This window comes from Ambystoma mexicanum, chromosome 6q (assembly GCF_040938575.1).
Source record: "Ambystoma mexicanum isolate Mex_15411 chromosome 6q, UKY_AmexF1_1, whole genome shotgun sequence".
NCBI classification, from domain to species: Eukaryota; Metazoa; Chordata; class Amphibia; order Caudata; family Ambystomatidae; genus Ambystoma; species Ambystoma mexicanum.
Genome location: NC_090937.1, coordinates 92,820,126 through 92,834,011, shown reverse-complemented (window position 1 = coordinate 92,834,011; position 13,886 = coordinate 92,820,126). Strand labels below are relative to the sequence as shown.

The following is a 13,886-nucleotide window of genomic DNA, read 5'->3' as shown; positions in this document are numbered from 1 at the left end:
TATAGAAAGAGTGTGGGATAAGGTTTTCAAAAGAAAGAAGTGATCACAAAATAATGTGTCAGGATGTGATTGCCTGGGGTCTCCCTTATCCACGTTTTGCGCACGGGACAAGGTGGGTCTCCTCAGCACAACACACGCTCAGGCTTTCTCCAACACGAGCCGACAGTTGGGTATCGGCTATCGAGTTCTTCTTTGGTAGAGTCTCTTTCACTAAAAGTCTCTTGCCTTCGAGGCTAAATTCTGTTCCCGGTATACTTTAGGTGATAACTTCACAGCTCAGTCCCCCTTTTCCGGGTGCAGACCCTTCACAAAGTTCCTTTTTCTTGATGAATTTAGGGTGATGGGCTCACCCCTGGATACCCCACTTCCTGGCACAGATCCACTAACAGTTTCTTGTGATAGCCAGACCTTCTGCGCATCTATCTCCTGCTTCCAAGGGCCCGATAGCTTTACAAAACAAAAAGTTCCTTTCAAACTGAACTTGAGGTGATGATTCTTCACCCCTGGGTTCCCTTCTTCAGGGTGCAGACCCTTCTCGAATCGCGCCTACCTCTGTAGGGTTCACTATGGCTTTCCTCTACTTCACAAAATCTTAATGTCTTTTTAAACAGTTCTCATGGACATCCCTCTGCCGGGTTCACCTTTGTCAGCACACTGTTTCTTGGGACTTCACCCCTCTTTATCGGCATCCCTCCTCCGAGTTCACTCTTGCCACTTTTCACTTTAGCGGGATTCACTCCCCTTGCTTTTTTAACAGTTTGTCGGTCAAAGACTTTCAATTGTACTGGGATTTTGCTAGACCTCCTGTATGAACACTCTTGAACTTTCTCAATCTGCCACTTTGCGGGTTTCAATCAACACAGTTTGGTTTCCTATCGGTTTCTCCTTCGACACGCGGGCTGTGATGAACCGCTTGACTTTCATTGTCCATGGAGTCAAGGCTGGTACCACAATAGCAGGAGTCGCCCACGCTCCGGTTTATCGGCGTAGGCACGCTCTGGGTACCGCTGACATCTGTGGCAACACACTCAGGCTATTGTTTGTGGCCTTACGTTTCCTCTTACGAAGGCTTCGTGGGTCTGGGACAGAAAGGGCAAGGTTGCTTCATTCCTTGTCACCCTCTCGGTTCCTGCCACCTTTCTCCTTCTCTTAAACTGCCGGGTCTGTATAGCTGTCTCCTTGTGTGGTCGGCCTTGCTCGTAGTGTGCGCTCATGGTCCACCATTTATCCTTGTGTGGAAGGTAAAGGGCCATTAGGTGTGTGTAATTCTGGTCAATTGTCTGACTTTGCCTGACCCCCTTGTATTGGGACATGTCCGGTAAATGGGTCTGGTGTTAGTCTGTTGTCTTTCGTGTTGTGCAAATGTGTTCATGTCAGAAAAGGGGGGGGGCAGTATTTTTGAATGTCCTATGTGGTAGGATGGGGAAAAGGTATTGGAAGAAGGGGGTCGGTTGGTAGACTGAGACGAACGAAATGGGTAGGGTTTGTGAAATGGACAAGAATGGCCGGAATTGTGAAATGAACAGAGGGGATTGTAGGAATGGTAGTGTTTTGTCAGGGTAGCTTGGGTGCTTGGGAATGAATAATCAGAGGGACGTACATAAAGGTGATTATGAGCATTCAGGTAGGAAATGGGAACACAGGGATTATGGGAGTTGTGGTTTTTGGGTGTAACAGATATGGAGGGGTTGTCTGGTTTGGACAGGAGAGATCTAATGGGAGAAAGGGGGGCAGGAGTGGTACATCCCACAAAATCCTCAGGGAATCTGACCTCCTCATCCTCCTTTCCGGTATAGTACTGCGTCTTACCCTAGATATTCCCCCAAGCAGAACGCTGGGTTGTCCTCCCTTGTTCGTCCACCCCTCGGGTTGGGATCTGAGAGGGCTAGTTCTTTTCTGGCCACCTGAATAAGGGATTCCCACGGTCTGCCTTGGAGAATACCCACAGGTTTCTCACAGTTTGTTGTGGAGTTATGCTCTAGGTTTGTAAGTGGTGGAATTGGAATTGTAGTGTTGAGAGATGCACTATTTTCCATGGTGCTATTGTTTGATGTGTACATCTCTTTTATTGTGTTCTTATTTCGATTTCACATAAGGGGGGGGGAGTTTTGTGTTGTACATTCTTCCGATCTGCTCTGCTTCATATGGATGTGATGTCATGAGTTGAATGTGGTGCCAGTGTTCTCTGCTGGATTGCAGTTAGTTGAGAGGCTTGTTTAGAGAGAGCATGGACGGTGAATGTTTCCCAATGTACCTGTGTCCTGTAACCTGTGACCTGATCCTATATGTTCAGTAACTAATAAAGAAGCCTGCCTTTTCTACCTGTGGTTCCTGTCATCTGGGGACAAGGTAACCACTCAACAGGTAGGTACTTGGGCAATTGCCATTAATTTGCCATAAAATTCCTCGAAACCTTCCCAATTGCCAATGATAGGCAAATGCCCGGTTACTTGCCCTGTTGTCATGGATTTGAAACAACTCCTCAGGTACTTGCCCCGTAATTAAAGGTTGTCATCAAATGAGCAGGAACATGATGCATTGATAGCAATCCCATCAGGTACGCGGCTCCTTGCTTCATAATCTGCCTTTGCACTTTCCCAATTGCTAGGGATTGACATCAGCTACCTGGGTATTTTACCCATTGCTAAGAAATGGCAACAAGGGCGTGTCATCTGTGCCAATGTAGGTGCTGCCAGGCCACGAGGCCCACACAGGTATGAGTACAGGGGACAGGAGCTTCGCTCACCGTAAGTCGCTCACTCAGTGTGGCTTTTCCTTCTCCCATTGACCTTTTGAGAGGTGGGCAGCAGCAGATTGCACTCCATGCCCGTGACAAAGGGACACACACATACACTAAGACTTTTGCATGCCACATGCTATGAATCCCTACCAATCAGCTTTGGCTCCCTTTGGGTGGCGCTAAAGAAACTTCAAGAACCAAAGGTTACTGGAATCGATATTCAGCAAGTGACATGCCAGTTCACCTACAGTGCCTCTGAGAAGCTAAAACCAAAAATGTGGCCTTCTTACTACCCCCCTACCTCAATTGAAGGGCCTAGTAATGGTGCTAAAATTGAATGTAAAGTAATCAGAAAAGTTTAGCAGATGGAAGGGGATTATGAAATCACTGTACCATTGGGTGGGCATGTGACTACGAGTAGTGGCTTAGTTGAATATTCTTGCTCATTGCTCTGTGTAGTAGCACCCACATATTCCTAGATCTGTGCCTTGTGATTCATTGAATACAGCAATCTGTTTAATCATATTGGTGTTGTTACTATTCATTGGACCTCATATTTTAGCAGTGGGGCATTACTTAGGCCTCAAACTTGGAAGCTTTGGTCCCAAGTCATGTTTCCTCCAGCGATTGTTTTGCACCTGGCTTTAAAGCTGTACAATGTCGTAAAAGTAAGCTTTTGAGCTATGTGACTTCCCACTGTGTGGGCGGCAAATGATGACATTTTCCTTCCTTTCCAAGCAGGATCTAGGAAAGGTTATACCACAGTAGATCATGATTTTGACCTTCGAATCGTAGTTGAAAAGTATGTTTTTAGATTTAGCTAAGGCACTCGGTGGACCTCTCTTTATTGTGGTGCAATCTGTAGAAATTGAGTGTGCCACCCCCTCTTTGACAGCTGATTATCTGTCTTTACTTGGGCTTAAAGACCTCTGTTGTCAGCCACCCAGGTCATGGGGTACCAACAGAGGTTTTGGTTAACAAAGGGGTAAGATAGGGCTTGCCAATGTCTGCCCAGCTTTTTTATCATCTTTTTATTGGATATTAATCCCAGCTTTTATCTGGGAATAACTTGTTCAACCTTTTAAATAGAGTTAGCTACACCTCCTTTATGCACAGACGATGCTGAACAGAGGGACCCTGGAATGCCCCTCACCCCCAAGAACATAATGGCCCGAAGAGTCAAAAACACAGTCACTCACTATTCAGCCAGTCCCCAGGAGGACCAGTAACTGACACGTATTCAAAAAGATATTCTCTCAGACAGCCATTCAAACCTTATCCAGTGAATTTCTTTATGGATACAGGTGCTTAAACATTGGTCATGGACCCAAATGCCTCGCTGGATGACGTTGACTAATGCCAAGAAACCACTGTGCTGACATCATTAGTGACACCACAACATAGCCACGTTAGTCACGAAGTACACTCACGGCCATGCACAACTTTTACACAAACACGCACATGAATACACAAAGAACATGCTTACACAGGTCTGTAGATCGAGGACAGATACATATACATACTGTCAAAAGCTTTTATTTTCCACATTAGCCAAGTGCAGAAATGCTGAATGCAAGGCAACGAAGAGATGCAGAGCAAGCTTGCAGATGCTTATGGCAACTAACCTTATGAAACTACATGATCACAGAAGGAACCTGAAAGGACCAAATACGACTAACCTAGGAAAAACATAGCATGGTATAGATATGTAGAATTCACAGTATAAATATAACTAGGATCACATAAGACCACAGCCGCAGGACGAGGGAAAGCAGAACTAGGCTGCACAGAACAGGAAGGCCAGGGCTTGCAGCCAAGGTCAGAGAAAAGCAGCACATTTCAAACTTAAAACAACAAGGGGCCATCTGCAGAAAAACTGAATAAATCCTCATAAATTGCAGACCAGAGAGCTTGATTTCGTGGTCCTCAACCACGTGATGCGGCCGAGCTAGGCAATGGTTATTCACCCGCGGTGGGAAGACTAACAGTTCTCAGCAACCTAGACATGAATTGACACATGAACTTGTCAACAACGTTGCAACGGTGAGGGCACTCTCACAGGCAAAAGTGGTACTGCTAACGGATACATTGTGAACATATAGTCATTCTCATCACCTTGAAGAGGTGCGCAGAGTGCTGAGAACAGAGCTGGGTCCCAGGCCTGGGGAGGCCAGTTCCAGACAATCGGGACAGAAATCCAGGGTTGGATGGCAGGGGGCAAGGGCCAAAGTTACTCCTGTGACCCTGCAACAATGTAATAGATAGTTTCTTGGGGAAGGGGCAGGCTAGCCACCTGACATGAGAGGGCCAATCAACTAAGATCCATAGGGCAATCTCTATGGTATACCACTCCGATCACCCAAGTGATCCACCTGCAGTAGGTGGAAAGTCGTATTCGCAAAGGTTTGTGTGCCGTGACGAGATTGTTACAAGTTTGGCGGCCATCGGCTCAACAAATGTATTCAAGTCCTGGGGGCCAAGGTTCACTTGGCCGCCCTCTATATTAGTGACATCTGGGGTAGTACAAATTGTTTTGCCCTCAATCGCATACAACAAGTGTTTATCAGCAATGTACGGGGTTTGTGCCCAAGTGCCCCCGGGGTGGCGTTAAGGCTGGAAACTGGTACCCTATCTATTGGCAGGCTGTTTGGATTATCCTTTTTGGTTTTCTGTCAAACTATTTTCAGGTTCCTCAGAAAATCCAAGGCTCACAGTTTATTTACCCTGGGCTGAAGAACTGTACCACAATATGCAAACAGTGGGGTATAGACACTTAACAGTTTAAGCCTTTTGCCATCAACAAACAACACCTTAAAACGATAGCCAGGGACTTGGGACATGGCCAGGCCATGTGTACTATTACGGACTTGTGTTTGTTGAGATTTTTTGCTTCGGCTCGAAGTTCATCACTGTTTGCTGCGTCAATTTGTTTAAATTTACTCACCGGCGCACAGGCGTATGATGGCAATGGTAAGACTAAACATCTTGCCGTTGAGAGCTCGGATGTCATGGATACACAAGAATAAGTACTGCCCTTGTGACAGCAGGACTGTTGAAGACTTGCCCCATTTTTTGTTAACATGTAAGCTATTGTTGGTTTTAAGGAGGCAGTAGTTGTGTCACCATTTTATTTTTAATAATGTTAGAACTATTTCAGAGGCAATGCAGTTCATCTTGTCTAGTACTGATGGGCGCTTTATTTCCCCAATTTATATTACACCTTCTTTTCAGTGCCTGGGTAGAGCATTATAATTTGTATTAGAAATCCAGCCATTTGTACATTTTAATTGGTTGTGTATCTTTGAGGTTAATATTTGAATTGAAAGTCTAATGTACAGTAGTATTTTATTGTACAAAGTATTTGGTGTAACATTCTCATGGCAAAAGCTCAATAAAGTCTTAGCACTATTTGAATTTCATGAATTGTTTTACTTCATTTGAATTGCAACCCCATAACGTGTTATCTTGAAAGTTCCTGAAATGCATTGTGTTTCTTTTTGTTGAATTAACGTGGCCGTTAACAATGTTTTTTTTTTGGTTTTAGACATGAGTACATCAGTGGTTATTACAGACTATCTGCGTATTTCTTCTCCAAGTTGTTGGCTGACTTAATTCCCATGAGAACTTTGCCCAGCGTGATCTTCACTTGTATCATTTATTTCATGATTGGTAGGTATCTAAGCAAGCATGTTCTGAATAAAGTAAGCCTACGCCAGAGTACCCATCTGTAGTGCCCCAGAGGTCAACTCTGTCTAACCTAAGATCCTGCAAGGAAAATGGCCTTAAAGTGTCATGTGCTTTCACCAAACGCTGGCAGGTTCTGCTTGCTTGAGTGAGGTCCCAGAGTTTGGAACGATATGCCCCCTTGAATAAGATGTACACCTACTTGTAAGACTCCTTTTTTCACGTGAATCTTACCGGTTGATGTGAACCTTTTGGTTCCAGCAATTTTTTAAAAATTTTTATTACGGGCAATATTTTTAGCCACAATGGAGATCATTTTCAAAATGAGCGTAAATCACTCCGAGGGGACTGCTTACGTTTGCAGTTACGTTAAAACAACTCCCTTTATGCAATTTTTGTTATTTGCATTGCGGAGTGCAAATGAGAAGTGTAAAGAGACGACGGAAGCCTCTTGGCACTTCTCTACTTGCACTCTGTAGTGCAAATAGAGTAAACGCTGTCTGCCATGGATACATGCCAAGCCGCGTTTACAATGATTTCCTATGGAATCCGCCTGCTTTGAAAAGCAGGCGGATTCCATAGGAAATCATTGGTTTTAAGCCAGCATGAAAATCTCATGCTGGCTTAAAGCAAAGTTGTTTTGAAGGTGGAGGGCAAATGGGAGGCAGAAACGTAACTCTCCACCGCCGTCAAAAGCAGTGAAAATGCCCTGAGCATTAACAGAGTCTTTAGCGCATCCGTTGATGCTCCGGGGGGACTCTAGAAAGAGCTCTATACAGTTTTAACAATTAAAAGTATACAGTTGGTGAATTTTACATACATTTTCAGCCACATTTTAGTAAGGATATTACTGAAATGATGCTTTTCCAGCACTTTTGGTTTTTGCTCTTTCCTCTTGTGCCCAAGGTCCTCCAGGTTCTCATCTATTTAAAAGCTCCTCGAGCCACAAGTGTGGCACGGAACCCACTTCTTGGCTTCACTAGTGTGCTGATTTGCTGTTTGTTCCTTCCATCACAGTTTCATCTTTAAAAGTCTCACCTGGACCAATTATTAAATTTTATCTGTTGGTTTTAAAGGATGGTAATTGGTAATGGGAAGGACTGCTGTTTAACAATGTTGGGGGTCTTAAATCCATGCAGTGTTCATACGTTTTATATTGAGTTGGATGTGCCAGGCAGGTCTGGGGCTAAACGTACAGCTCGTCCCTGAAAACCTGAGTTGAGCCATGCCTGCTCATCCCAAAAATAATGTTTTTGAAAGAATCTTGCCTAGAAGGGGGCAGTTGACATCTTCCTGATGTTCTGTCGACCCCCCCCCTCCCCCCCTCCGCATAGAGCCTCATCGCAACTCATTTAGATTCTAAGCTTTAGGGAAGCATACACAGCAGTGAGTCAGAATGTATCCTTATGTAGGACGCCTTCCAAGAATGGCCGTTCAGGTGAAATGAAATGGATAGTCACGTTTGTACCTGAAAGACCTCCCACTGCTACAGAAAACGAACCTAAATGTACCTTGTTCCCAGATGACCAGAGACACAGCCCCTGCTGCTTTTAAACCGTCAGGTTTATTTCCATGCACAAAAGGGTTTGCTTTTTGTGGAACTTCACATATTCTTCGCATCATGCATGATAACAAGCTTAAAATAATAAAATGTCTAAGTGAACAGCATTGCTCCTGCTCAATAGACAAGAAGCAATAATACTTAACAAATGAACTCAATTAAAACAATCAATTAAAAAGAAAAAATGAAAACTCTAGAGGGGAAACTGTACAAATGAAGAAAACAATGTTTACAAAATGTATTACACAAAACACGGAATTGAAAGTGCATCTGTTGTTATCTACATCCCTCAATGTGCAATAGTGCAGATAACATTCTGACTGTGCTAGTGCACAGTGTTCACAAATCCTTAAATTACAAGTCAAATAACAAAACCAAATAATATTTCAATTATTTTCAAACAATTATGCATTCCATATTCGAAAATGTTAACACGTTATTTGATTGTACCTAACAATAATTACTTTGTAATTCCACTACTTAATGTGTGGCTCTTCACAACCATTTTTAATCCTGTCACCCCAAGACGCCTGCTAGTCCTGTTTAGTTTCGAAGAATAACCCGTTGAATGTAATGCCTCAGGGTATTGTCTTTATCAGGGCGTGTAATTAATCTGAAATAATAAATTAGCTGGTATTATTAATAGTTTGCTCGACAGAATTATTAAATTAAGCATGTCTAGCATGGCACCTAAAGCTGCTACCGCGTGCAGTTGCTACGTCAAATAGGATGTGGTACTGCATGGAACCTACCACTGACGGACTTGCATATCTATAAAGCAATTAACAGTATGTGAGGTGTTTTTGGAATATAATGAAGTTATCCATCTTTGGTATACAGAAATATAATACCTCATATCGGTAGCCGGTTCATTCCTCAAGTCTGGAGCATTGATTCCTTGGCTTTGCATCTAAAATATATATACGGTGCCCAAGTAAGTCCACCATCCTTACATCCTCAAAATGAACAATGTATACTCAAAACATGACTATTTAGGTTACGGAAGAAAAAGCTTACTGTCAGGACATTTAGTCCGTTCATGTTTGTTGCAGAGCCGGCGTTTTTTAACCGTTAAGGCTCCCGTCTATATCACTCATAGTCCCTACATACATAATGACGTATTTCCGTTCCGCAATGTTGTGCAAGCATTTCAGCGTCAACTAGACTGCTGAAATCGGTTAAACTAAACTATCTCTCACGGACATCAGTGAAGCATGTTGGCACCTGCTAAAATACGCAGTGTTTAGTATAGTAAAGCTCCACAAGGAAATAGTGCTTTTTCTTATGGATGTGTACACAGTGGACATGCTGTTTAGGGTGTGTCTCTGTGTTGACTATTTGTGGGAGACATAAGGCTTCCAGAACAAAAAACGTATTTTGAGTGCAGAAGCAAAAGATCTTCTGCACCGTTCCTGAGGTTTTCAACAGAATCTCAGACAGTGTCCTATTTTGGTGAACGATGGATATGAAAGTAGCTGCTGAGTTAGTTACCAGGGAGAGCATAAACCTCAGCACTTTATAATTAGGGAATCTTAGAAGAGATCCTTTGGGGGGGTTAAGCATATTACAGCATTTAATTGCACCACCGCCAGGAGAGTCCCGTCTCAAGAGGCGCAGAAATAGGCTACCACTGGAGTCGGGTAAGAAAAGGCCAAGAGCATAACTGTAGCTGAGACACATGACACAAAGGGGCTAACACTGGTAGAAGGGAAAAAAAAGAGTTCAGAGATCCCTGCAATTGCCAAATTATACTAGAAAATAAATGTCAAATTAAGAAGTGTGTTCATACAAAACCAGCAATCTAGAAAATTCAATGAACTTGAACCTTGAAGTGAATAACATTTAAAAAGTTTCTCCCTGGCGAACAAGGATGCCCAGACTGATGTTTCACCAAGTAGTGGCTTGTTACACAAACTAAGGGGGCAGGATGTAAGTCGACACAAACGCCGCCTATTTTAAGAGATCATCCGATTGGTTCGTGGATGTGTAGCCACCAAGGGGCAAGACATGCACAGTGTCCTTAAGAAGGGGGGGATCTTGGCTGGAGAATCCTATAGGGGGAGGAGGGGAAATGCCATATGCAAGCATGGGATGCAATTCAGCAGTTGATGGAAGGGAGTACAATTTTGCGAGCAAGGAGGAATCGGTGATGGGACTCCCCGTATTTTAGTTGTTGCATGCATCTAATGTGCACTATATTGACATAAAGCCTGTTTCAGGCGGCAATGTTTTTTGTATGTGGGTAAATTAACAGAATTTGCACCAATAGATGGGGACCATCTTATTTCTTTAACTCTACGTTATGTCTTTACTGGCAAGTGTAAAACAATTCCTGGTAAATTTAGCCTGTCCGTCAACCCCAGTTGTATCTTTGCATGTTGATGCTAGCGTTTGTCAAGAGAAGCAAGCAGGCAGGGTTAGCGGTAGGCCATCCGCTCTTGAGCAACCAAGCCACAGTGGTCAAACACAAAAGGGTTTTCCAATTCAACGTTTCTAACTAAAGCAATTAAATTCCTAAATTTCAATCCGACAAGCCTGCATGTGGTTACATTTTCAGTTACAGCGTAACGTAAAAATAATAAGCAGTAATAAAATATATGTACAATTGTTATGTATGCCAGTTTGTGATGAGGCATTAACGTTATACCATTGCAATTATTTTTAGGTTTCAAAGCAAATGCAGGCGCTTTCTTCACCATGATGATCACGCTTATACTGGTCTCCTACACGGCCACTTCCATGGCACTGGCTATCGCAGCAGGGCAGAGTGTGGTCGCTGTGGCCAACCTTCTCATCACCATCTGCTTTGTCTTCATGCTTGTGAGTTCAGAAAGAAACATCATTCTGGGGATATGTCTAGTTTCTCTTTTTCATGTTGCTTTTACAAATACTTAAAGGTACGCTGTTGCTAGCTATGCTGCAAGATGATGACATTTCATATCTCGTCATTGAACTCTAATTGGTGCGTCCCAGGAGAGCTAGTTTGCCTTTCGGTGGCAGTGAAAGACTCCCAGGATCTGGGATGCATGATGATGATGCCCTGTAACAGAGGTGGGAACGCTCCAGAAGCCACACTTGGCCAATAAATACTTTTGCAATGATTGGCAAGTCCTGGGTCTACCTTTCAAGAGACTAAAAAACAAAATAGAGAATATGTTTGCTGCTTGTGTTGTGTTAAGTCGGCATTGCATCGTGGTGTGGTGCACAGCTGGGCATTGGAAGTGACTCAAATGGACTGATGTATGCAAAAGCAACGAGTAGATCCTATATGAAGGGTTATTCATTCTGGAACATAGTATCACTTTGTCTTCAATCTCCTAACACCTTGAGGACCTGGCGCTTTTAACACCAGTCCTAAGCATTAGTGATGAAGCATATTACCATTCAAAACGAACCTTTTTAAAGTAAACCTCAGCAAATGTGGCATCCTTTTTTCCATTTAAGACGATGACGCTAATATGTCCTGGGATGGCAGGTTTTGGCTGACAGTTTCACACAATTACAATTTCAAATGCATGCGGAAATGTATTTTTTTATATTACTGGGAAAAAGATGATTCTTTTGTTTTATGGCACCGATAAGCATTTTGTGGTTTTTTGGCTTTTCTCTAAAGGTGAAGCTGAGCAAAATTGTATTAAAATATTTTTGAAATTATTTTTGTCTTGATTCTATGTGCCTTCTCGAAGTTGATAGATATAAGGCGGAAAATATGATCACCTAGACGCCAATCCCTTTTTGATTGCTTCTTTGTCTGTCTACTGAACTTCAAATTCACATTAAAAAACATTGAATGTGTACAGTGCAGAATGGCCTATACATGGACATTTGATTTAATAAATGGCAATTACATGCTTTGAGGAATTGCATCTTAATAAATGCAGTGCTTTATTGTGAATCATTTGTTCTGCTTGACTTTGAGCTTCACAAGTCTGTGCAGCAACTAACACGTATACCTGTTGCTGCGGTAAAGGGGATTGGGTTCTGTGCAGTGAACAAAGGGACAGGTCATCATTGATCTTTCGATTTCTCTTCCTGGCAGATTTTCTCCGGGCTTCTGGTTAATTTGCCCAGTGTAATGGATTGGCTGAACTGGCTGAAATACTTCAGCATCCCACGATATGGCCTTACAGTAAGTGAAATAATGTTCTGTGCATTGCATTTAAAGGGTTCTATGTGATAATAGCTTTTACAAAGACACCAAGACATTCTCCCCTCAAGTTTTTAGTACCACAATTCTGAGGTGGGTGGAAGAATTGGAGGGGAGATGCCGTGCTTCCCAGTAGCAAAAGCTGCTTAAATCTATCCTTCTGATAGAAACATGTGTACCACTGGCACTGCCAGCTTTTCTTAAGACTGCCACTTTTCTAATTTAGGAAAGTTTTCTTAAGCTTTCGTTAAATTAGAAAAGTGGTGCTGCAGTTTAGGAAATGCTATTTTTATAAAGGGGGGAAAAAGTGTGCAGTTGAGTTTAACGGCACATTACTGGTGCCGTATTTTAACTCCTTTTTCTGACGTGCTAAAGCTGTGCTTTTGAAAGGAGAACCCCCTCTCAGTGCCTGCACTTCCTTCCTCATGGTTGCGATGGCTGTTGTGAAGCAGTAAATCAGGCACATGCAATTGTTGTGGATTTGAGGCCAGGCCGCCACGTTATCACAAACAGAATATGATGTTTTTAAGGCAAGTGTTCATGCTTCATGGAAGAACATGTTCCTATTTTGCATGCACCTCAGAATTGGCCCTCAATAAGGCAGTTATTGACCTCATGTATCTCTCCATTTCTGCCTGCACAGCGCCTTCTGTCTTCCTACTTGTGAGTCAGCCTTTCACCCCAAAAAGCCTGTATCCTCTTCCAGTTGTATTTTGCAGTTTGACCTTATTCAGGAAGATCTCATTGAAAAGGCATTTTTCAAAGGTATTCCCTCAAAATACCCTTTAAAAAGTTGTAGTTTAAAACTGCGACTGTCATGAAAAACCACATTTGATCCCGTGGCCCAGTCAGCCCTGTGGTCACCCCAGTTGAACTGGCAATCCTGCTCCCCTCCGGCCAATAATGTTGAAGCTCCAAAGAGATTAAATGGCAAGGGTGGGATGTGGGAGTGAGAGAGAGCTTATTCATCCAATTGGGTGCAGAGAAAGAGGGGACCCCACAGGTGCATTTTTCAAAATGTGTTTTTATTAGTTTCATTGATGTGCAATACAAGAGAAAAAAGAAGAAACAGTTACAACATCCCCACCCCACCTTGCATTCCATCCAACATTGATCCGATGCTTGGGGAAACATTACATGGATCCTTGCTGGCGTATAATGCCATTGTAGGAGAATCTTAATCCACATTCCCCTCACCTGAATGGAGCAAGCTAATTTTGGGATCGCCCCCCATAGGTACTCCCACTGTCTTCTTGGAATGGTCCCCCCAGATTTATTTCCCATTTCCTCATGTAGTTCTATTAAACAAGCTCTTCTTGCCCATTCAAAAATCTATATAGATTGGACACCAGTCTTTTTTAGCCTGCGTGAGTAGTTATATATTTTTCAAATGGTGTCACCTGTCTTGTAGCTGCCTCCTTTATAGCTGGGGTAATTAACCAGTGTTTCAATTGGTTATATTTATACTAATATCTCTCTGTCAGGTTCATATCTTGAACACATTCTTAAAAAGAATGAAGAGTCTGCCCCTGGTACATATCCCGTATCTTTTGGCAACCCACTTTTTCACACTTTCTAAATGCCCCCTTTTCCATCCCCAGCTGAAATTCGGGTTCCCAAACATTGGGTAGAATGTAGATGGTTTCTCAGTTAGCACCCCACATTCAATTGCCAAGTCCCATATTTCCACCACTACCCCAACTATCTCACTCATCCTAACATAATGGTGTCTATTTTGTTTATTCAGCCACATA

The 13,886-nt window shown here is 42.9% G+C and overlaps 1 protein-coding gene across 5 annotated transcripts in view; it reads left to right on the top strand.

The window, feature by feature from the left end:
- LOC138515801 (broad substrate specificity ATP-binding cassette transporter ABCG2-like) overlaps positions 1-13,886 on the top strand; it is a 647,435-nt gene that overhangs the window by 588,353 nt on the left and 45,196 nt on the right. For all 5 annotated transcript variants that reach the window (XM_069630535.1, XM_069630533.1, XM_069630536.1 and 2 more), the window contains 3 exons: positions 6,285-6,409; positions 10,651-10,805; positions 12,025-12,114. In XM_069630535.1, coding sequence (XP_069486636.1) covers positions 6,285-6,409; positions 10,651-10,805; positions 12,025-12,114 — 370 coding nt within the window. The remainder of the gene's footprint in view (positions 1-6,284; positions 6,410-10,650; positions 10,806-12,024; positions 12,115-13,886) is intronic.